The sequence below is a fragment of the Lepisma saccharinum genome, chromosome 1, assembly GCF_977018435.1.
Source record: "Lepisma saccharinum chromosome 1, izLepSacc3.1, whole genome shotgun sequence".
NCBI classification, from domain to species: Eukaryota; Metazoa; Arthropoda; class Insecta; order Zygentoma; family Lepismatidae; genus Lepisma; species Lepisma saccharinum.
The window spans coordinates 80,764,178-80,790,056 of NC_139229.1; the positions used below are offsets into that span (position 1 = coordinate 80,764,178).

Below are 25,879 nucleotides of genomic sequence, written 5' to 3' on the forward strand. Positions count from 1 at the left end.
CGTAGCTCAGTTGGTATCAGCATTGCTTCAAGATCTCAAGGAAGGGAGTTCAAATCTCAGCCAGGAAACTTGGAAACTTTTCAGGTTACATTACTAAGCGTTCGTAGAAATACAAGTTCTAAAGCTAATTTCAGTATGAAGCCTCGTAGCTCAGTTGGTATCGTCGACCTCCGTGGAGAAGTGGTTAGCAGAGTGCGCTACAATGCCAGGGGTTCCGGGTTCGAGTCCCGGGTAAGGTATGGGTATTTGTGATTGTCTGTCCTGAAAAGTCCTGAAATAGAAATGTAAATGATATGAGTGAATGAAGTGTGATGGGGAAAGCTTCCGCCTAGGGGTTTTCCTTTTAAATAAAAAATAAAAAAAAGTTGGTATAGGCATTGCTTCAAGATTCAAGGAAGCGAGTTCAAATCTCATCCAGGAAACTTGGAAATTTTTTCAGGTTATGTTTGTGAATGTGAAGTATAAATACAAGTTCCCAAAGAAGGTTAATTAATTCATCGCTGGTGGCTCAGTCAGTAAGGTCGTTGCTTCTAGACTTCAAGGTCATGGGTTCGAATCCCACGGAGTGAACGTCGCTTTTAATCCTCTGTTCTTCTCTACCCATCCACTTCACCTAATCCTGTTCCTCCATTCAACCTCCTCTCTTTCCGTGGGTGAATGCAAGCCTCTACCCAGACCTCGCAGCCCCCTTTAGGGGCCCTACATGCCTTTCGAGGCTACCCCTCGGGGCTCGAAGGAGTCCACAACTACCTTCATATACATTTCCTATCACTTAAATGCAATGGTTCCTCGAGGGATCAGCCTGGGACTTGGGGCGGCGGCCTTACTGACTTGAGGTACCAGGGGTGTTTTTGCATTTTGACATTTGCTAATAGATGGCACCACCTGTCTCCAGAACTGAATGCTAGTAGTTACAACTTTTGCTAATAGATGGCACCACAGACTACCAAATTCAAACAATTCCAAAGATATATGAGGATCACTAGAAAATGCTTCCTCCCCACTCATAGCAAATGACGACAAATACACAAGCCCCCCCCCCCCCCCTGCCAAAAAAAAAAGTATGTTCACATAGTCTATCCTTATCTATTATTATTATTTTGTATCCTTCCCCTCCCATTTTCATTGTTATATAGAAAAAATAAATATTTATCAAAATTTTTCTTCTTCCATTACCAATCATATTGCCTCTACAATTACTTACACCACTTACCGCAGCAACTTTTACCTTCGAAGAAATTTGTTTTAAGCAAGATAAGTACAAAAAAAAATAATAATCATACTCTCTTTATTAAATAATAACTACAAAGGAGAAATTATTTTTGTTACTTAGAGTCACTTTTTAACCTCAGATTAATGATAATTCGATGAAGGTACACACCCATACAAGAGCTTTTCACAAAACCTTTCAGTAGGATGACTTTTTTTTTTTATAGTTGATCTTACACTGTAACTGTGCCACTGAATTGTCAACGCATGGATTGGAAAAAAGAAGAAGTGACACTTGAGAAATTAGCACAAAACTATTTGAGCTTGTAAATTTTGAATTTTCACAAAAGGAAGCATAGTTATCTATCTACATTATGATACTGCAATTTTTCTTGTGGTAGCAGATGACAAATGTAGGTAGATTTTTTTGTAGTGTTCACCTGGAATCTGAGAAATACTGTGGGGGGAAAAATAATGAACAAGGTACAGAAATCTTTATTCACAAATATGTAAAACAAATATTATCATGCTGACAAGCCTAATAATGTTGCAAATTAAATTTTAAACTTTGAAAGATATTCCATGTAGGAAGATAATATTTCAGAAGAAGACTGATGTAGAAATTTTCAGGATTACCACAGCACTATATGAAAAGCTCACATTACAGTACCAGTCCTTTCTGGAGTATTTCAGTCTATAACCTATTGAAATATTTTTATTCCCTATTTGTTTATGAAGAATGTGCACAGAGTAGACAAAGGTTTGAACTAACATATAGAAGCATGTAAATTAAGATGAACAAATATTACACCACATTTCATAATTATTGTTAAAACTGAATACTGGCAAATCAACCTCAATCTGAAGAGCACCACATTCACACACACTAACACTCACTCACTCTCTCCTTTTCTCAACATATGCCATCGCTGAAAAAAAAAACACCCCAAGAACCTCCCACTCAGTGCAATATGAACACCAGATACAGACCACCACATCTCGATTTTTACTACATTGAAATCTCGATGGCATTAATTAACTGTCTGAAATTGCAGTAACACCCTGAAACAAAACAATATTTTGCAAACTTTTTTTTCTTTTCTTTCTTTCTCGGGTTCTCTCAGCTGCAGGATGAACCTCCCCTTTAACAGAGGATAACTGAAGAATACGTAATTTGGAAGCAGCAAAGTAACTGATCGTATGAATTTGTTACATCACTTTTTAGTGATTCTACTGTTCTTAGTATCATTTACATGCTATTTACAAGTTTTGAGTAAGGATGTGCATATAAATATTCAGGGAATACAACAAAACCTGGACATATACATTTTCTTGTTTTAGCTTTACCCAGAGTTCGATATAATTTGACACAAAATCGAAGTTCTGAGAACAAGAACATTTTAATTGAAAATTTGCACATCTATTATACACAGTCTATAACTAACAATATGGAAAACAACTTCATTAAGTTCTCTGTTATATAAGCACAAAAAAATTACATGTTCAACATTAGAAACATTAACAATATTTTAGATACCGCTCAAAAGTGTTCTCATATTTATCTAGTGAAAAGGCAACATTGCAAGCATATACATTCAGAAGGGCCTTTTGAAATTTTGAAACTAAAGTTAAGTTCTATGGAATAACAAAGGTAAAAATGACAAAATGAGTAATGAATACATAGCGTAAAATTTTCATTAATTCCTTATTGACAAATTAATTAGCCTCTTATAACAACCATATATTTTACATACATGTATGTGAATGCATGATATTTTTTTTAAACAGATTCTCTATTATACCAGCTAACATAACATTCTATACATCAGTTAGCAAGGCAAAACAACAATGGAAAATAAAAGACATGAAATTCAATAATAAGTTCAACAATATGGAATTGCATTTTTATCACCATTCACTTAGCTGAAAACAATTTTCAAACAGCTCTACTGTGCAACAATCACTAAAATAGGTTTCCATTGGGCCAATATAAAATGGATAAGATTCATCTTGCAGATGTGTTTTACACTATCACATGGTTATATGTAAATGGCACTCTGTTACAGAGAAAGTGGCACATTAATTGCATGGAACATCTTGCAGAAAGGAACTTTCACTTGGAAGACTCGCATGGTGTTACAAATTAATTTTGTGTAGCATTATACATTCAATGATGCAGTTGTGTGCCTTGTAGTAGATGAAAACGGAGCCTTCATAAAAACCAATGTCGATGAACCTGATTGGCTTGTTGCTTCCTTGGAGTACAAGAAACGGATTGCGGAATTTGAAGTCGAGATACGAACTGTCCTTCATAAATCCTGGTGGGATCTTGTGCAACAGAAGTTTACCTGAAAACAACAGAAAGCATTAGAGAGATCAGACAATGTTATTTTCAAAGAATGGAAACTTGAGTGATAATATTAGTTGTTTACAGGATGAAGAGAATAATAAAGTAATTATTTTCCTGTAGTTTACGGTTATTACAAGCATAAGAAAACAGTTTTTCGTTGTAACGTTTCAGGAGAACACATATATTACAACAATGTAACATTGACAACATCCATTATGTAACGGATTCTTTTTGTTTAAAAAATTGCTAACAATTGTTATAACTGTATTTTAATCAAAATGAAAATAAATGTCTGATGAAGGGAGCGTGTATTCTCCTGAAACGTCACAATGAAAAACTGTTTTCTTATGCTTGTAATAACAGTAAACTACAGGAAAATAACTCTACAATGCAAGCAATGCGTACATACAAGAAAACCTAATAAAGTACTTATAAAGAAAGTTATGATGATGATTTTTGGAAATTTTGCTAACTAGGGGAAAGTCAGTTCCACTTTAAAACAGAACAGATACCAATTCCAATACTCTTCCCCATACCAGTGTATGTAAATTGTAACAATTTGAAAGTTGTAAAAATTTTGATTAATATGTATGCCACAATAATTACAGGCATCAATTTACAAGAGTTCTAATTTAAAGTACTCAAGAATCACATTGGAATATTAAAGTAGCTGCCCTTTAATCACAAATACATTGTTTTCACACAATACTGGTGAAAATTAAGTGAAAATTTAAATATTATTTAATTTCCAGGATAATTCAACAGCAAAAGTATAATTGTTCCCCCCTTTTGCTTAAGTAAGGCAATATTTGGTTGGTGTATCAAGCTAAGCATTGAGGATGTACTTGCCTTCATTCAATATCTTTCCTCCAGGATATACAGAATATATGTATGGAGAGGTACATTCAGCAGAATGAACACACACATATACCTGCTCTCATTTTGAGTTTCAGTTTAAGTCCACTTTATTCACATATAGGCTAATCGGGACTGCATCTACAGTTTAACCCTTAACTGCCGGGTTGTGACATATTGTCACAGCAGGTACGTATTTGCGCCAATGCCAGCTTGTGACATTGTCACAAGGAGCTTTTACTCGTAGTATGTGACTTTTTGGACATACTGTCTCTTGGATAATATTCGGATATACATGTTTTGAGTTCTGCATGAGTCTAGAGGTATGTAATTAACAATTAGTAAATATAAAATTTCATTTATAGAAGCATGCAGAATATCAAGTTTACCGCTGAAAACACGTTCCGTGTTAGTGTATTGAATTTTTTTCCCCCTGAAGTCTTAACAATAAGTGCGTAAATTTTTCCACATCAATGGCAAATATACCAGGCACTATGCGGGTACCTTTTGGAGATTCATGTCCTGGCGTAACCTGCGTGGGGCTCTGATGAATTTCAAATTTCATGTAAAAAAATAGTTATTTTCCTTTTTAATTCTTCTAACCGACTACGGATTTTTTTTTCCATCAGGAACAAAACGAGGTATCATTTGTAACTCTAGCATTCTAAGTCCCAGGAATAGAAAATTTTATTTGGAAGCATGCAGAATTTCCAATTTCCCACTGAAAACATGCTCAGCGTCAGTGCAAATACCTGGAAAATCAGCTTCGGCATCTAAGGGTTAAAGTGGGATCCGAACCACTGTGCAATGTGCCTCCAATGGGTATCGAACTGGGGACCCCTTGATTACAAGGTGACAAAGTTACCATTCACCATTGGGCATTATATGGCATATGTAGTTCATACAATTATAGTTCACATTATTAAAAATCTGAAGTTGTTGGTCATTTTCTAATTATGCCATCTTATGGGATAAACAGATTCACATTTCAATTTTGATTTTCTTTCTTGCCTATTTCTATTGTGCAAAAAAGGTAAAAAAAAAGGTAAAGTGCTCCCCTGTGCTTAGTACGACGCCATGAAGGCGTATAGGGGGTGTGGGGGTATTAACATAAGATTTTACTTAACTTTTGACTTTAGTTGTATTTTTTCTTGATTTTTATCATAGAAAGTTGAATTAACAATAAGACACAAGAATAAGTGCATTTAGCTCTCTCTACCTGATTTTGTTCCACATATAAGCAGTCGCTTTTGCAGACAAACACAGATCACATCTTCCTCGTGCCTAAAGTCATTGTCCTCATCTACTGGAATAATGGGCTGGACATCACCGAGCGTGTGACGCTGAGGTAATGGTTCGCCTCCATCAGCACGTCCAATCAGCCAGTAAGTCGTTCCTCTTTCCATGTGCCAGTATGCTAAAGAAAGCAGAAATAAAAATTTAGGGAAAGTTGGTTGTATATAAGAAAAAAAACAGGGTGTTTCAAAAGTCATGCATCCCTAACTTTAAGATAATAATCATAATGCTTCATCCTTTGAGATACTTCTCAGCATGTTTGGTTGTCAATTTACTTCATGCAGGAAATTCCAGAAATTAGTAAATGACTGCAATCTGAGATTTGTTTCCAGAATGTCATTTCTGGGAGAGAAAATTTACCATTTCAGTATCATTCAGCATTTTGTAACTGACAGAAAGTTAATCTGTGATTATTATCGACAACAGACAGACACACCACATCTGGATCCCTCTACTGCAGCAGCTGATACCAAGGAGCAGAAAACAACAGTTTGCCTAGTGATACGCTGTAAAACTATTCACAGACTAAGATTGTGTAGCAATAGTGCAAATTGGAGAGGATGGCATCAGTATGACAAAAAAAAAACCGTTTCACAGATAAGTGAGTACTTCCCTTCAGTATATTAATCTGTGATTGGTTGGTTTTTTGAGTTTGGTTTTAAGTCCACCTTATGCACAGAAAGGCTGGACCTATAGTTTAAAGTGGAATCTGAACCACTGTGTGTCCCCACCGGGTATCAAACCTGGGACCTCTGGCATCATAGCATGCCTGATAACCACTTTACCATGGAGGTCAGCCCATTGTCAAATAACGTAGAGACAAATTGGTCAGGTCTTCATGAAGTATTTTTCATCTTTATATCAAATCAGTATGCTATTTGCAGGAGTCAATTTTATATTGTTAGTTTATCAGAATCTTAAGTTTTCATACTGGTCCATCTGTAGTTTTCATTAAAAATAATAATAATAATAAACTTACAACTACCCTCCCAATCTTCAATCCCCAATCGCTGCCTTCTGTCTGCACAAACATCTAAAAGAGAATAACATGCAAATTTACAACAGGGGAGGGGAACATGAATGAAGAATTATGAGCTATTTCATTACCTCCTCAAGTTGCAGGAAGCAATTGCACCTTGTAAATGTTTAAATAACTTTCAGAGAGCTTAAATGTATGATATTTAATTAATTTGTTCCTAATAAAAATAAAAAAAGCAAGTAGTTTTATAATGTATTTTTGGTTTACTTAACCTCTTGTTTACCAAACATCTCTATCGAGATATTTACCTGTAACCCCTCGGGTACCAAATATCTCGATCGAGATATTTCGACATGTTCGTAGTTTTTACATCATAATGTCGCTACTATTCGCAGGAATTGCGATTTTCTTCTTTTATATTATTGTTAACACATATTCTGCACCGTAAAGACTCTTGCATGTCTTGTTCTTGCATAAAAAGGGGGGAAATGGCGGGAAAATGGCAGCTTTCTTTGAAACTGAGTCAGTGGCATATAGACATGTCGTTTGAGGGGTACAAGTCTTGTTCTATTGCTCATATGATAATAGTGCAATTATTTTCTTGTTCCAGACATGCCAGCGATCATTTCCATGTGTATTTTGACAATGTCCTGTACTTTCTTGTCCAGGGGTGGAGGGGGGAAGGGGCATTTTTCTTCAGAAATTTTGGAATTTTCCGGTTCCTCCCCTCCTCCTGCATCCATATATACACTCAATGTGCATAAATTGTATGTAGTACAAATCTATGGTTCATTCCGCGTATAATGGTACTTGATTCATCCGTCTAGGGTAATTAGCCTCCAATATACAGACGTTTCAAGGTGACTCTGCAATCCGAGGCTTGAGTCAGTGACGCACAGACATGTTGTTTGGGATGCTACAAGTCGTGTTCTACTGCTCGTATGATAATAGTGCAATTATTTTCTTGTTCCAGACATGCTTGTGATCATTTCCATGTGTATTTTGACAATGTCCTGTACTTTGTTGTCCAGAGGCGAAGGGGGAGAAGGGGCAATTTTCTTCAGAAATTTTGGAATTTTTCAGTTTCCCCCTCCCCCACATCCATATATACACTCAATGTGCATAAATTTTATATAGTCCTTTGCTATGGTTCATTCCGCGTATAACGGTACTTGATTCATCCGTCTAGGGCAATTAGCTTCGGACCTACAGTTGTTTCAAAGTAACTGCACATTTTGCTGAATATCTCAGTGGCGTACAGACATATCGTTTTGGGGGTACAAGTCGTGCTGTATTGTTCATATCATAACAGTTCAATTACTTTCTTGTTCCAGACATGCCAGCGATCATTTCCATGTGTATTTTGACAATGTCCTGTACTTTGTTGTCCAGGGGTGGAGGGGCATTTTTTTCTGAGATTTTGGAATTTTCCGGTCCCCCCCCCCACCATATATACACTCAATGTGCATAAATTGTATATAGTCTGATTCTATGGTTCATTCCGAGTATAACGATATATCATTTATCTGTCTAGGGCAATTAGCCTCCGATCTACAGTCATCTAAATGAAACTCTGAATTTTCTTTAAAATTGGCCCTGTACCAGGGAGCTTACCTGGCAAAATGGACTTGGAAATCAAAAGGTTAATCTATGTATTGAGATGATTCAGTTCACAGAGTTTAAGGTAAGATGTCATAACAAACTTCAACAATCAATTCATGGGACATAGTTGTAAATCTTATTTTCCAACCTGAATGGATCTCACTGAAAATGTTTGCATGGAAATAAACATAAATGAGATCTCCTTGGCAATAAGTGAACAGGACCTTAGGAATGGAACAGTATAAATAAGAAGTTGGAAAATGAACAAACCAGGTCATTCTGTTGACACTGCAATAGAAGCAAATGTGTAGGGACTGGAGAACATGATTCGAATTTGAACTTACAGGTAAGTAAAACTACACAGTGCAGCAACTTCAATAGTCTTGTCTTGTGTTTGAACATACAGCATGATCCTTTGAATTTCCGAAAAAATGAGCTCACTCATTGTACGTACCCAGAGAAATGATTGAGGAATTCAAAATGAAGTGAAAGTGCTTGTCCACACAAAAGCTGTGAATTTTGAGGAATTGATAAACAGGTCCATACCGTATCATGCCAAAGGCGTGGCTCAAACCCAAGACCCCCAGACATCATAAATCGATAAGCTAATCACTTCATAAAGGGGTCCCGCTGAAGTACTGGAAAAGAGCTTCTTAAAAGCAAATTACGCCAGCAACCCTCAGGGGAGTTGTAAACTCTGCAGACACTGCATTAGGCTGGAAGAATATGAAATAGAGTAAATCAGCCTTATCCACAAAAATCACCGTTGGAAACTGACGCAACCTCATCAACAATACATATAATTGTGACTACAAATCAAACATTTTCAGGTTCATATCTCAGATTTCCAGAACCACCGCGACTTATTTACTTACTTCCCCTTATAAATAAGCTATAATGTACAGGGATTGCCCAATAAGTATCGGAACTGATTTTGTCCAGCCAATGGGAAGGGGTGGAGGGTGGTCTCTGTGGGTGGGATCGGTTTTGCAGGATGTCACGTGAGCTAGGAGACACAGCTCAGTTGCCTCAGACCCTTTGGAGTGTGTAGGTTGTGCCTAAAGTGAAAGTGTGTTTAGTGCTCACATTGAGAGTCAAGATGCAGCGTTGTGCCATCAGATTTTGCGTTAAACTGAACAAATCTGCTACAGAGACTTTTGATATGATCCGTGAGGGTTACAAGAACGAACCCATGTCCAGAATGCATGTTTTTGAGTGGCATAAAAAATTCAAAGATGGCCGGGAAGACGTCGAAGACAAACAACGTGCTGGACGTCCGACATCGATCTGAAATGCTGAAAATGTGGCCAACGTGCTTGTATTTCTGAACAGTGATCGCTGGCTAAGTGTTCATTTGATAGTACAGGAATTAAATTTACTGGAATCCACTGTGCATTCAATTGTGACCGATGATGATTAGGGTCCGCCGCATCTGAAGGGAGATCGCCGATTCCTGGCTGCTGCATCACGACAATGCATACATAAGATTGTGCCAAACATTGTGCACAATACCCTACAGTTCAGATATGGCTCCCCCCTGACTTCTTTTTGATCCCTCGGATCAAAAGGAGCCTGAAAGGACATCGTTTCGGTACGACTGAGGCGGTCGAAGCAACTTCGACGGGGTGCTTGAACAGCCTTGTAGTTGCCGACTTCCAGGGGGTGTATGAAGAGTGGAGAAAGCACTGGCAGCAGTGTATTGATGCAGGAGAGTCATATTTTGAAGAATATTAACACACTGTACATATATATTCAATCAATTTCTTTTATGACTTCAGTCCCGATACTTATTGGACAAACCCTATATTATGGCAAGAAAAAAATATTTTTCAGGTAAGAAAAACAAGCCGTACCTTCCATATCAGCAGCTGCTTCTGCCTCAGATGATACATACCAATAAGCTACAAGGAAACAGGTAATCTTTACCAATGTATGCGAAAGAACACCTGGTTATCATGTGATAAATATACTGATAATGCGCGAATTACTCACAATTAAATATAAACTAAAGGCTAAAAGATTAAAAATCAGCAACTTACGTGTGTGAGTATGAGATTTTTCGTACTACGTTTCGGAAGTTACACTACCTCCTTCTTCAGGTTGAAACGATGTTATTCAGACACCTGACATGGTGCCTCGTCGTGAAAGTGATGGTTAAGGATTTAGGTTAGAATGTTGCATGAAGGACACTTTCTAAAAAAGAATGTAAATTACACATCTAAAACCGCGCAATACTATAAAAAACATAAGAACGTCCAAGGCTGAAGTCGGCGAACTGCCGACCAGTGCTCGGGGTAGGCGAATGCACGGTGTCAGCCCATACCTGGAGAAAGAAAACTTCTCCTCCTCAATCCTTCCAAACTGGGGCTCGGGAGTCACCAATCCAAGGTGAAATCGACTTCCACCTCGGCGGCTTTCCTAACCTCAGGAGTAACACGGAAGCCCATCTCGTCCCTATTCACTGCGGCTTTATCCCATTTTTTAAAGAAATTAACCCAGCCGTCTTCTAAATTCCCATCGTCCCTATTAAGTTTGTTCCAATTTTTCGCGCATATATAAGCAGCTTCATATACATTTCTGTCCAATTTATTGTTAACCTCCCTAATAACTTCCCTTTTAGCAATCTTATGTCGGTTAACCAATATGTGTTCAGATAATCCTGTTTTGGGTATGCCCTCCTTTACGTCCTTATCATGCTCTCCCCACCTAATTTGCATACTTCTCCCGGTCTGTCCCACATATTCCTTTCCGCATTCACACACTATCCTGTACACTCCCTTCCGCTCTTCGGGGTTATTGCGCCTATCCCCCCTCCCTTTCTTATAAGACGTAAAGTGTTTTTCAATACTCCGGGGTGCTCTTACCCCACATTTTATCCCGTAACCCCTCACGGACTTTTCAATTTTCTCGGAAACACCCTTAAAATACGGAATCCCGACAAAATATGTGTTCTTTTCACCGTTTCCTACCTCAGTTTTTTCCTCCTCTTTGTCATTTTGCGATGTTTCTTGTCTAACAATCTTTTTTGCTTTCCTAGCTACTTTTTCCAGGTCGCGGATAGTATACCCATTCTTTACCCCCACCTTCCTTATCCATTCTCCTTCTTTCTCTTTCTCTTTTTCGTCATTGCACAGTCTTTCGGCGCGAATGAAAAAGTTAAGAAAAACATTTAATTTAGTCCTATTCGAATGTTGGGATCTCTTATGGAGGTACAGCTCTCCAGCCAACGGTTTATGAAAGACCCCGGTTACGATCCGTTGTCCGGTTTTAGTAAGGCACAAGTCAAGAAAGTGGATCTTTCCGTTGGCCATATCTTCTCTAGTAAACCCAATTCTGGGGTCCTGCTTCCCCAATTGGTCGAAAATGCTGTCAAGTTTGATTTCATTCCCTATGATGAGGATGTCATCCACGTATCTCCCATAATATTTTACCCCCCCCCCCCCTACATGCTCCATAGCGGCTTTTTCGACGTAGTGGAGCATGTAGGGGGGGGGGGGTAAAATATTATGGGAGATACGTGGATGGCATCCTCATCATAGGGAATGAAATCAAACTTGACAGCATTTTCGACCAATTGGGGAAGCAGGACCCCAGAATTGGGTTTACTAGAGAAGATATGGCCAACGGAAAGATCCACTTTCTTGACTTGTGCCTTACTAAAACCGGACAACGGATCGTAACCGGGGTCTTTCATAAACCGTTGGCTGGAGAGCTGTACCTCCATAAGAGATCCCAACATTCGAATAGGACTAAATTAAATGTTTTTCTTAACTTTTTCATTCGCGCCGAAAGACTGTGCAATGACGAAAAAGAGAAAGAGAAAGAAGGAGAATGGATAAGGAAGGTGGGGGTAAAGAATGGGTATACTATCCGCGACCTGGAAAAAGTAGCTAGGAAAGCAAAAAAGATTGTTAGACAAGAAACATCGCAAAATGACAAAGAGGAGGAAAAAACTGAGGTAGGAAACGGTGAAAAGAACACATATTTTGTCGGGATTCCGTATTTTAAGGGTGTTTCCGAGAAAATTGAAAAGTCCGTGAGGGGTTACGGGATAAAATGTGGGGTAAGAGCACCCCGGAGTATTGAAAAACACTTTACGTCTTATAAGAAAGGGAGGGGGGATAGGCGCAATAACCCCGAAGAGCGGAAGGGAGTGTACAGGATAGTGTGTGAATGCGGAAAGGAATATGTGGGACAGACCGGGAGAAGTATGCAAATTAGGTGGGGAGAGCATGATAAGGACGTAAAGGAGGGCATACCCAAAACAGGATTATCTGAACACATATTGGTTAACCGACATAAGATTGCTAAAAGGGAAGTTATTAGGGAGGTTAACAATAAATTGGACAGAAATGTATATGAAGCTGCTTATATATGCGCGAAAAATTGGAACAAACTTAATAGGGACGATGGGAATTTAGAAGACGGCTGGGTTAATTTCTTTAAAAAATGGGATAAAGCCGCAGTGAATAGGGACGAGATGGGCTTCCGTGTTACTCCTGAGGTTAGGAAAGCCGCCGAGGTGGAAGTCGATTTCACCTTGGATTGGTGACTCCCGAGCCCCAGTTTGGAAGGATTGAGGAGGAGAAGTTTTCTTTCTCCAGGTATGGGCTGACACCGTGCATTCGCCTACCCCGAGCACTGGTCGGCAGTTCGCCGACTTCAGCCTTGGACGTTCTTATGTTTTTTATAGTATTGCGCGGTTTTAGATGTGTAATTTACATTCTTTTTTAGAAAGTGTCCTTCATGCAACATTCTAACCTAAATCCTTAACCATCACTTTCACGACGAGGCACCATGTCAGGTGTCTGAATAACATCGTTTCAACCTGAAGAAGGAGGTAGTGTAACTTCCGAAACGTAGTACGAAAAATCTCATACTCACAGACGTAAGTTGCCGATTTTTAATCTTTTAGCCTTTAGTTTATATGTGATAAATAGAGGCACATATTTTTGGTAAATAAAAAAAGCAAAATTTTGGTGTGGTAACGCATAATCTGATCAAAAGCAGTACATAAAATGGCATTTTCTTTTTAAAATTGTAAATGTAATCCTACATTTGATTTAAAAATTGCATTTATTACACAAAATAAAGATATTCCTTCTAATAGCACATTTATGTAGTTACCAGGGCATTAAGTTTATTCCTGTATAAAGGGGTCCATTCTTGCTTCTCAAACATTTACTGCAGGATTAATCAATTTCCCATGAATTCCATAACTCACGGATAATCCATACTTCAGAAAGTGCCATGTCTGTAAAAAAAACTCTAAATTTCGTGTTTAAAGGGTCTATTTTGCATTTTGCAGTTCATTTCGCATTATTCCTACAAAACAGGGTAGGAAAATGCATCTCACCCCTTTCAGAAACATGAAAAATTAATATTACAATGTGTTACTTCACATTTAGTGTTTTTATGAAAAGAAATATGCATGCCTCTAGTGATAAATCACGTGGCAATAAAATTGCAAAGTAGATGAACTTTTCAATATTCATTCACAATTAACAATTAATACATGCAAATATTAAGTAAGATTTATTTTCACTGCCAACATAGATCCACAAAAGTTAGCATTGGATCAATTAAAATGGAACAAATCAGTGTATTGCTGCATCAGTTTATGACTACACTTTTGATGCAATGGTTACACTTTATTATGCTTATGAACAGGAAACTGATTTATATGTAGTAAAAATGTGCTAAATATTAGTTATTTTCACCAAAATATGGAGATAAATATGGACTTAAAATTGTAAAACATTTACCTTTTTAATAGTACAAGACAATTCATGAGCTACATAAAATACAGTATGCTTACAATGACATTAATTGTAAAACAACACAAAATGTGTTTCCATTTTCTGTTTCCAAAGCATTGAGAAACAAAATTTTGTTGTAAGTGTTCAAACATGGATTTCCTTCTGTTGTCTCTTAAGATGGATTTATATTGACTAAAACTGCGTTCAATATCGCAAAAAGTAATGGGAGTGTATTCCAAGTTTGTCAGTTATTCGCAAGAAATTTGCCCAACTCTCTCTGTTACACGGGGACATGTAGTTATTGCACGAATATGGAGTATATATTGAGAAATGTTCTGAAATATGGAAATATGTAAAAATAACTAAAATATGTTAAATATGAGCCAAAACCTAATATATGTACAAATATGGAAAATAAGAACTGAATTTTTCGAATCTACATGCCATGATGTGTACATGTATACATACAATATATAACTGATTTTAGCTTCACACATAAGTATGTATTTAAATACGGAGAAACTAATACTCACTTTATCCGTATTTATGTACTACCGCATCTTTTTTCCCAATTACGAATATGTATTTACATATAAATCCATTTCCTGCATATGATGGAATTACTCACAATAAAAATATATTAATAACTTACGTTTTGCGAGTATCTATGTTGCTTCTACGACATTTCGGGATGCAACTGCTCCCTTCTTCATTTATGCATTTTATCGAAAAGGCCGCGGTGGCTCAGTCGGTAACATGTCTGACTACCATGCTAAAGGTCCTGGGTTCGATCCCCGGCCGGTTCAAATCCGGGAACTTTTCTAACGTTGGAAGCAGCCCTGGCGTCCACCCAGCGTCGAATAACATGGGTACCTGGGGGAAACCCTGGGGGGTAAAGGCAGTCAGGGGCACGATGCTGATCACATCACCCCCACTCACGACCGGATCAAGAAAGTGTGGGGCGTTACCCCCACAACCCCTATACACCTTCATGGCATGATGCTAAGCACAGGGGAGCACTTTACCTTTTTTATCGAAAAGACAGCACTTAGCCTCATAAACAGGGGAATTAAGTTTTACGGCAGATACGTAGACAATATCCTTGTTATTGGTGAGGAGGAGGAAGTAGAGAAACTATTCGTAACCTTAGGGGAGCAAGAGGAAAGAATAAAATTTACTAAAGAGGAGATGGATGTAAGATTATTTTCTTAGACCTGGCAATTCGTTCAGAGGGAAAGAAATATCATACAGGGGTTCATCATAAGGCATTATCGGGAGATCTATACATCAACAAAGAATCGGCCCATGCCAACAGAACAAAGAATAACGTATTTCAAAACTTCTTCTTGTGGGCTCACAGATTATGTAACAACCAAGCAGATTTGCGTAAAGAGATTGAATGGGTAATGAAAATAGGAAAGAGGAACGGATACAGAGAAGAGGAGTTAAAGGGGAATTTAGGTAAAGTTAAAGTCACATACGGGAAAGAATTAGAAAGGAATAAAAGGAAGAAAGACAGAAAAGGAAAAGAAGAAGAAGTTAGAGACGAGGAGGGGGAATATAAATATATAGGCATTCCATACTTTCCTGGAATATCGGAGAAAATTGAAAGACTTGTAAGAAGGTATGGTATAAGGTGTGGGATGCGAGCTCCAAAAACTTTAGAAAAGCATTTCACCGGGTATAAGAAAGATGGAAAAGAGGAATAAATAAATGAGGGAGGGATGAAAGGAGTGTATGGAATAGTTTGCCAATGCGGCAAGAAATATGTGGGTCAAACAGGAAGAAGCATGAATGTTCGGTGGGGAGAGCATGATGAAGATATAAGGGAGGGGGTTCCCAAGACGGGGCTCTCCGAACATATCCTTGATGAAGGCCACGTTATCGCCAAACGGAAAGTGCTAGGGAAGATGAAAAACCTATAAGAAGGAATGTATATGAAGGGTCGTATATATGTAAGGGAAGAGAAAATAAATTAAACAGAGACGATGGGAATATTGACGAGATGTGGGGGAAGATGTTCAAGAAGTGGGATGGGAAGGAATACGTAAAAATAGGTTTTAACGTAACCCCGAAAGTAGCATGCCAAGCTCAAATGGAAGAGGAATTCTCACTTAACTTCACGTGAACTGGAAAGGAGGAGGTGTGGGGGGAAAGATGGGAGGGGAAATAGAGGGGAAGGAGAGGGAAGGTGTCCGACCTCGTGCTCTACGAGGAAACCTTGGAGTATTGCAATTGCAGCACACGCGGGTTGTGGCTATTTAGTTTTAAAGTTTTTACGTTTCAAGGAGCAGTTTTTAATCAGGAAAACAGCGTGGTAATATGACGTGCACCTGTTATGGGTGTTAGGTTTTTAATGTTTTTAACCACACACACTTAACCAATCCCATATCCTATACCTAATAAGAGGTCGACGCGGTTATGAATTGTGTATAACCTAAAAGTGAACAGCCTGAAGAAGGGAGCAGTTGCATCCCGAAACATCGTAGAAGCAACATAGATACTCGCAAAACGTAAGTTATTAATATATTTTTATTGAAATAATAATTCATGTTACTTTAATACTTACATATTAATATTACTGAATATTTAGAACAATTTTTAATTGCTACAGCTTTCAAGTATTGTTGGTAGGAATCTAAGAATATTGGAATGGGCTCCTCCCTACAAATATTAACCTTCTTTTCCACTATTGAGTGAATTATGATTATTTGTACCCAGCAGTTACTACAAGAAGTACATCATAGCTGGTGAGATCCTGTGGAAGTTAATTCACATAAAGATCCAAAAGAACTGTAACCTGTGACTATGAGATAACCATGGCCCAACTTACCCAGCAAACTTCTGGATGTGAGAGTTGAGCAAAATATCAGGTCTCGGAACAGCCAGCATGGATTCTGATACCGAATCTCAGAGTACTGAACTGATGTGTAGATCCATGCCCTAGAGGAGATATCCCATATTGCAATCTCGCCTGTGGTCAGTAGGCATATCACCTGTGTAGACAGAAAAGGTAGTCAATTACTATTAACGAAAAATGAAACTTTAAATACATTTCTAAATTTTTTAAATTTGTCTTACTTGATCTTATTCATATATGTGTATCCATCTCTCTCTCTGTCTGTGTTCGTGTGTATGTAGGTGTGTGCATATATATATATATGAGAGAGAGAGAGCAGGCCGATTGATTTTCTACGAAGAAAAAGCATGACCTGCTCCCACGACTGCCTGTGGCTTACTAACGGATGAAGGATGTCAGCGAGAACTCACACGGTCGCGACTGCAGCGCTACAGCGTCAATATTTGCCAACGGTACTTACTTTACGAATACGCCTCGTACAAACTTCTGATGAGAACAACACAATATCATTTCTTTTTTCATTGATTTGGTAAGGAACTCTCACATACTAGCATGTAAATAGTTACTCAATTCAATTTCCTTCTTATTGCATTGGTTAACTTAGAACAGAACAAAAATTACCATAAAATGACAAAGTATAAATAGAAAATCAAAATTAAAAATAAGAGCCATGTTAGTTCACAGCAAACTGAAAAACACAACCGATAATGAAGTGGTTTGAGGTTATACTTTCATGGTGATTGACATTTGTTTCTTCTGCCAAATTTTGCTAATCCTGAAGTAGATTAAATGATAATGTGCTGAAATTGACGAAAGGACAATCACAAACAAAATAACTGTAATTATTTTTGCAACAGCTTCGTGGGGAGAAATGCAATTTGTGATTAAATAGTTAACTCATCTGAAATTATGACTATTTCGTAATGAAACTCTGGTAGATCTCTATGAGGGGTCATCAAAAAGTTTTGCCTGTTGAGGTATAATTTGTTTAATAATGGAAAGATTGAAACAATTAACATACATATAGTTTGCCTGTGGTGTCCTCTACTCAGAGTTACCATTACACATAGTTCCTTTCACATTCGATGAATTTGAGTGAGCGTTTTACCAGACCTGAAAAGAATTTTGGAAAAATTCCACAAAGCACTCCCTGCCCTGTTTTAACCTCCTGTAGGTCCTGGAATCTCATGGTACAAAGCACATACTTTGCACAGACTTAAGTAGTTGAGTTGAAAGTGGGAGAAACCGAAAGTGTGGACAAGCCAAGGGGTGGCAGGCCATCAACATCGGTGACAGACTACAATCGCCACAGGGTTGATGAGCTCATTCGAGCAGATAGATACATCACCATCCAGGAAATTTCTGATGCAGTGCACATGTCCTATTGGACAGCACAGGCAATGATTGCGGGTTTGGTATACCATAAAGTCTGTGCTTCGTGCCATGAGATTCCAGGACCTACAGGAGGTTAAAACAGCTCTGGGCAGGGAGTGTTTTGTGGAATTTTTCCAAACTTCTTTTGAGGCCTGGTAAAACGCTCACTCAAATTCATCGGACGTAATGGGAACTATGTGGAAGGATAACTCTGAGTAGAGGACACTAAAGGCAAACTATATGTATGTTAATTGTTTCAATCTTTCCATTATTAAACACATTATACCGGCAAAACTTTTGAAGCCCCCAGGTATATTACAGTTCTAATGGTTAATTTTTATATTAAAATTTATAAATATTCTGAACAAGAAACCAATGATCATCTAAAATCTCAGGTTCAGCACAGAGATTTATCTGTATGCCTTATGAGAGCTAGAAACAAATCTTAACTTGTGCTTCCCATTGGAATTGCTGTCGAAGCCTCTTTCAGGGTAAAAGAAAAGGAGTGTGCAGTAGTTTATTTTACAAAAAGGGAGGTAGAATTTCCATGGATTGCATTCTTCAGTTCTTTTAAATCCTCAATATAGTATTATTGTTTTCTGTGGTCTGCATGAAAAGAAAAAGAAGATATTTTGATATATGAGGGATTAAAAACAAAATACCTTAAACTTCCATATCTTCCAAAGGAAAAGCCTGCTTGTTGTTTCAACATCACAAATATGTTCAAGGACAATCTCATTGTTGCTCAACACTTCAACTACCTTGAACACAGACAGAAGCTGGGATTCAGGTGCCACAACAAAATGATCTCTTGAAATACTGGAAGATATCAAAAATTAAAATTTCACTTCTCTTAGATATGGAGAACTGAAGTACTCACCCGTGAAACTGATTTCGTTCTATTAATTTTGGTGGCCATGCCACCATCTTCATTGGAACTTACTGCACTATTGCTTAGTGAGCTTCAATTGTTTTTGTTTTGTGTTATATACAATAACCACAAAATTAGAAAAGTACAAGCCAGACACACAGTGCACCCTTGCACACTAAAATCAAATAAACAAACACATGCTATCATGCACTTCCTACATGAATTAAACATCGACAGTGGACAAGGACACCGTACCCAATACTACAGCAGTTTACACCAAGGAACAGCAGACAACAACAGTGAACCTAGCAGCATTCGGCAAAAACATTTGAAGCTCACCAAGCAACAGTGCCGCAAGTTCCAATGAGGGTGGAAGTGGCCACCGAAATTAATAGAACACTATAAGTGAGTATTTACTCTTTACAGTTACTACAGCATCTCTCATTTGCCTAAACATGAATCACATCTCTTAGTTATACTTGTCACAAACCTGAACTTTCCAGTCACTTACTCATTATAACATGCCGAAATACCAATATACAAAACAATAAATAAATATTACAACATATGTTTAGTTTAGTTGCCCTAAGTTGTAACCTGCTTCGGCTTGACCTCTGATGCTTTGTTTTTGTTTTGGGTTATATACAATAACCACAAAATTTCTGTTACTTCCTAAGAGAATATGCATTTATTACAAGAAATAAATCTAAAATCAGGTTTATCAAATTAAAAGCAGTTGAATAGCTAATGTACCAAATATTATTTGAGGGACACAGAAGACACACTTTTGCAGTCCATGTATCCTCATAATTGGGCAAAAATGTGTCATTTTCATTAATTCTTCATATTGTCAAAAGTTGATTTTGCAGTTAAGAAAGCAATTTTTAATGCTCTGATTATTACTTACCTAACTTTTTGCTTTGAAAAACAAAGTTTGATGTTGCTTTCGGTTCTCAGTGCAACTGGTTGATGTTTATCTTCAGTTACCTTAAACAGCTGTAGTCTGCTGTCAGTGGTGGCAAAGAGCAACTGCTTATATGGCATCAAGGCAATCTGAAAACAGTAAAATAAACATCCATTTCATGATTTTATTAGCTGAACATCAAGAAAAGACAATAAAGCATTCAAAAAATTTCCTATTAACCTCCTGAATCAGTTTAAGTAACACTGACTTACTTTTAACAATTTCTATTTTAAATAATAAACACAGAACAGTTTGTTTTATTGGTGTTTTGGCATACATATATTTGTATTTCTTACACACTAATTAAACTGAGTCCTCAGTTCATAATTTACCCTCTTTTACTTTTTAATACCCAAACAATTTTTATTGTAACATAATAAAACTATAAGGAATGCATCGAGTTTAAGTTTAAAGTAGAGAGGTGCTGTATTCTGACGTAGCAGATTGCAACTTGTTTGACAGAAAATAATAAGTTGCTATGAATTCCATAATGACTCATGCATTTTGATAAAAGATAGACTAAAGTAGAATTTTACAAAATATTGAAAATTACAGAAATTCCTTGGACAACATGGCAAGCTCATGGATTTAACCCTGAATTATTTTTCGTACCAGTGCAATAATGGCCGGGAGAGCACTAGGTAACCTATCTACACTATTCCCACGAAAACATTGACATTTGCACCCTTTTTTTGGCATTCTTTCAGTTGCTTACATGCCTCAAGTGACTGGTTGCCCTTAGGCGGCACTCAGTACCATACGCAGGAATGTTTCCTCCCTTAAATCATGCATATGATGCCAACCATGAATTTGGCAGAAATAAGAATAATAAAACGACGGTGCATTGTTCTGAATGCCAGAGTTGTCAAAATAACGATATTGAAAAGTGTCAACATTAAGTTCCTTTTACTTGAGTCAGCATGTCTTTTTTTACGTATATCTCATAAAAGTAGGAGAAACATTGAGATTTGAACATTTTAAAAATATTTTGTAAGTTTCTTAGAGTCGTATTTTATACATTTCATTGCTCTTCTGCAAGTCGGTAAGATTATAAAAAAGAGTAAATACCTAAAAAGTATAAATAATTCACAACTTACGTGAGTGAGTATAAATTTATCCAAACTACGTTTCGGAGGTAATACTTCCTCCTTCTTCAGGTCCACATGAATATCTAGACACCAGTCATGGTGTCACGTAAAAAATGTTATATAGGGATATAGGTTGAAGGCTAGGGTAAAAAACACTTATAAAAACCTTTGACAAAGTAAAAGTTCCTGTGTTCCTAAAAAGCCCATATTAAAATACTAAAAGGTTTAAAAGCAGGTCCACTGCAGCGGCCCAGGAATCCCAACCAGCTGGTAGGGCAAGGCACGTGGGAAACGGTCTCCATAAACAGAGTTGAAGGTTACCTCCCCTCCATGGGATTGATTCCCCTCAACTCTCAATTCACCAATCCAATGAAAATTCACTTCTTCCTTCGCAGCTCTCGAAACTTCGGCGGTGACATGAAAACCCAACTCAGCGTAATCATTACTGGCTTTATTCCACTTTTTAAGAAAATGGACCCATCCCAGCTCTAAATTACTGTCATCTCTATTAAGTTTATTATCATTTCCGATGCATATATGTGCAGCCTCATATACATTCCGGTCCAATTTACTACTACTTTTTTTAATAATTTCCCTTTTTACCATTTTATGTTTACTTTCAATTATGTGTTCTGAGAGACCGGTTTTGGGAATCCCTTCCCTAATATCTTTATCACGCTCCCCCCATCAGATTCGCATGCTCCTTCCGGTTTGTCCAACATATTCCCTCCTGCATTTGCACACAATTCTGTAAACACCTTTCTGCCCTTCAAGGTCTCCTTTGCCCCCACCGCATTCTTATATTCCCTAAAATGCTTTTCAATATTACAGGGAGGGGGTTTCGCTCCACATTTAACACCGTACCCTTTCATGGCTTTTTCTATATTTTCCAAAATCCCTTTACGATAGGGAATACCGACAAATCAAACTCCATTGTTCCGTCCCTCCTCTTTTTCAACGTCCTTATTGGCAATACTGGTTATTTCATTCCTTACAACTCTCCCAGCTTTCCTAGCGATTCTATTCATCTCCAAGATTGAATACCCGTTCTTCAAGCCCACTCCCCTTATCCAAGCTATTTCTCTCTTTCTCATTTTTGTTGTTACACAATCTTTCGGTTCTAATAAAGAAATTGACATAAACATTAAGTTTGACTCTACATGAATGTTCAAATCTCCTGTTTATATATAAATCACCTGCAAGGGGCTTATGCAGATGCCTCATAACGATCACATAAAACTCTTTATTCACAGTTTGTCCCACTGGAAGAAATTCTGAGTGCACAACACCACGATAATCAAAGAAAACAATGAGCATGACCTTAATTTTTGAGCGACTTTGGCATGTTTTTTTTTTTTTTTTGTTCATTTTCGAAGTGCCATTCCGAAGATTGTTGACCTGTTTGCATGTCATACTCATACACCCATGTCTCATCACCAGTTATGATGCCTTTCGTGAAAGTTGAGTCACTAGAGGCTCATGAAATCATGTCTTCAGCAACATCCCTGCGATTTGCTTTTTGCAGGAAATTCAGCTCCTTCAGAACAAGTCGTGCCGCGATGCATTTCATGCCTAACACGTCAGTCAAAATGTTGTGAACGGACATGTGTGATATGCGAAGCTCACGAGCCACCTCTCTCACACTCCGGTTTTCAAGCACCATTGTCCTGATTTTTCAGACATTTTTGTCAGTCGTCGACGTGGAAGGTCGACCAGAATGGGGCAAATCAGCAACAACTTCTCTGCCTTCTTTAAAAGCCTTGTACCATTCATTGTGTTTTCGACAGACACGAATCAACAAAGGCCTTTTGTACCATTTTCAACAATTCAGCACGCGACAGTCTGGTAGCAACACAAAATTTCAAACAATTCTTGGCTCGATATTTATCTCCATTCTGCAAATCGCAGGACACTCGTCAACACAACTAACGTAAACAGCTACTGTGCACAATATGATGGATAGATTACCCTACCCCTCTGCATGGTCATTCAGCACAGTGCTACCATCCTATGGACAAAATGAATTCTCGATACCTCCAATGTGGGACTTTTACCAAATTCCGGGTACTTCTTTTACTGAAGATATTAATAGGTGAGCATTACCATTCGAATTACAAGCATTACTTTACCAAACTTTTGTTGTAAAATATTAAAAAAATGACATCAGACTATTAAAATACCTTTATTTTCCTGTAGTTTACGGTTATTACAAGCATAAGAAAACAGTTTTTTCTTTGTGACGTCACAAAGAAAAAACTGTTTTCTTATGCTTGTAATAACCGTAAACTACAGGAAAATAATTCTATCATGCAAGCAATGCGTACATACAAGAAAAACTATTAAAATACCCATTATGGATTCACAAAACACAGTTCTTGAACATAATATAGATGCAAAATCAATGGAATTTTCAAATTTTGCAAAACTTCCAGGATAATTAAGACTTCCGAAAATTTTGCATGGCATTTTTGTGGACCCTGTGAATGATCAAAATGCCAGAAAAATATTGGCTGGTATCAGTAAATAAAATCCAACCAATACTTTCCACTGGTATCAGCCGATACTAATACATTGGCATCGCCTTAGCCCTAATTTCATTTGCTTGAAATAAACAACTGATACAGGTGTGAAATTGTAGATATGAATTTTAAGTACATTCTGCTTACCCTATGAACAGATCCATCCCTCAGATGTATTCTTGTGGAACTGAATTCTTGATTCTTGCCTGAAGTTTCTTCTAACAGCTGAGGCTGAAGAATGTGGATGTTACCAGAAGTATCTCCCATGTATATGTACGAGCCTATGGAAAATATGATTATTTTTATAACAATAAACAATACGAAACAACAAATCTGTTGAATTTGTGATGGATGCGATAAACACAGTTTAAAATTACTTACGTGAAAGTTGCAATTTCTCCCATTTGGCAGCGCTGGCATGTGTATCCTGGTTTGCGTCATCTGCTTCCTGTTGTAAGGTGGCACTGCAGGGTGCTGAATCCCTATCCAACATTGTACTGCATGTGGCAGAGAAGTCAATACTCACCCAACCAGTGTTTGCTCATATAAGATACAGAAGATATGCCGATGACACCCTAGTCATTTGCAAACAGGAAGATGACCTAAACCATCTCCTAACTGCCCTCAACAACATACATCCTAACATAAATTTCACCGTTGAAAGGGAAGAAAATGGCCACCTCAACTTTCTCGACCTAAGCATCCAACGACACCAAGACAAATTCATCACATCCGTATACAGGAAACCAGGTTTGGGCATCCAGTACATCCATGCCAAATCCACCCACCAACCAAAACAGAAAGCTGGAGTATGGATGAACTTCTACAGAAGAACCTTCACACACAGCTGCACAGAAGACGATCTCCATGATGAAATAGCATGCGTAACTGAAATAGGACTAAACAACGGTTACACTGAATGCCAGCTATCCATGTGGTGTGCAAAAGCAGAAGCCCAGCTCCGACACACACGAGACAAAAGATAACATGAACGAAAATTCCAAAACCAAATGGATCGCTTTTCCATACCACACCACGACTTCTGGCAAATTTGCCAAAGCCCTCAAACCTTTTAACATCCAAGTGGAACACAAACCTACATCCCAAATTGGAAGAGCACTACCCAATTTCAAGAGATACTACCTACCCAACCCCTACATTGGCAAAAACCATCCACACTGTCCAAGAACGGATTAATGAACATGTAAAAGATGCCAAAAAAAGAGACACCAAAATCAGGCCTTTCTCAACACCTCCACTCCACTAACCACACCATCTCCTCCATATCCATACTTCACCAAACCGGCTCTGTCATAGAAAACACTGTCAAAGAAATCTATTCTATCATCCAACCGAAACCAGCACTGAACCTGGACAATGGACAGGCACACCCGACTTGGCCCCCCCGTCCTCAAAAAGATCCCTGACCAGAAAAAGAAAAGATGCGGTTCACATACACAACCCCTCCCCCCCCACGTGGGGAACAGGAACTGCACCATGCCGAGCAGCACGGCCCAGCCCCCCAACCACCACCTTACAACAGGAAGCAGACAACGCAAACCAGTATACACATGCCCGTGCCGTCGAACGGGAGAAATTGCAACTACCACTGCCCGGGAACAACACAATCAAAGCAGTGACGCAGTACCATCTCCGCTTCAGATGCCGTACCCTTTTGTGAATGAAGACTGTGGATCTTCAAAATTAATAGGATTTAACCATTAAATTGTGCAATGCGGTAGTGCGAAATTTCTAAATTTCACGTAAGTAAATCTGTTGAAGTAAATAAAGTACTGTTCTTTATGTTTCTATTTCACACATTTCAACATTGAAACATTTTGTAAAGTTGTGATTTTCAACCCTAACAGTAGAAGAAATTATGTGCATTTAAACAAGAATGAAGAAAACATTCAAAATTTTCTTGCATATGTGACGAAAATCCCGATCTTAAAGCTATAATAAATAGTTCTCGTGATTTTTCATCACAATGCAGTTGCTACGCCCCTGTGCATGCTAACGCTAATTTGTCTTTGTTCTCTGCAAAATGTTTCTTATGTTGCCCACTAGATGGAAGCACCAGGTATGCTTCATTTCCTTTGCCCGGTAGCAAGCAAGACGCTCGTACACTTGCTCGCAGGACACGCTCAACCAAG

The 25,879-nt window shown here is 38.0% G+C and overlaps 1 protein-coding gene across 1 annotated transcript; it reads right to left on the reverse strand.

The window, feature by feature from the left end:
- Positions 1-1,282: 1,282 nt before the first annotated feature.
- On the reverse strand, positions 1,283-24,219 carry LOC145984023 (uncharacterized). The gene is made up of 9 exons (XM_083117338.1): positions 24,108-24,219; positions 23,874-24,007; positions 20,063-20,208; positions 18,947-19,103; positions 16,884-17,046; positions 10,145-10,192; positions 6,690-6,743; positions 5,634-5,831; positions 1,283-3,557 (listed from the first exon to the last, which is right to left on the reverse strand). Exons 1-9 carry the CDS (start codon positions 24,217-24,219, stop codon positions 3,346-3,348), a joined length of 1,224 nt encoding a protein of 407 aa, XP_082973464.1. The 3' UTR covers positions 1,283-3,345.
- Between the last annotated feature and the right edge of the window lie 1,660 nt (positions 24,220-25,879).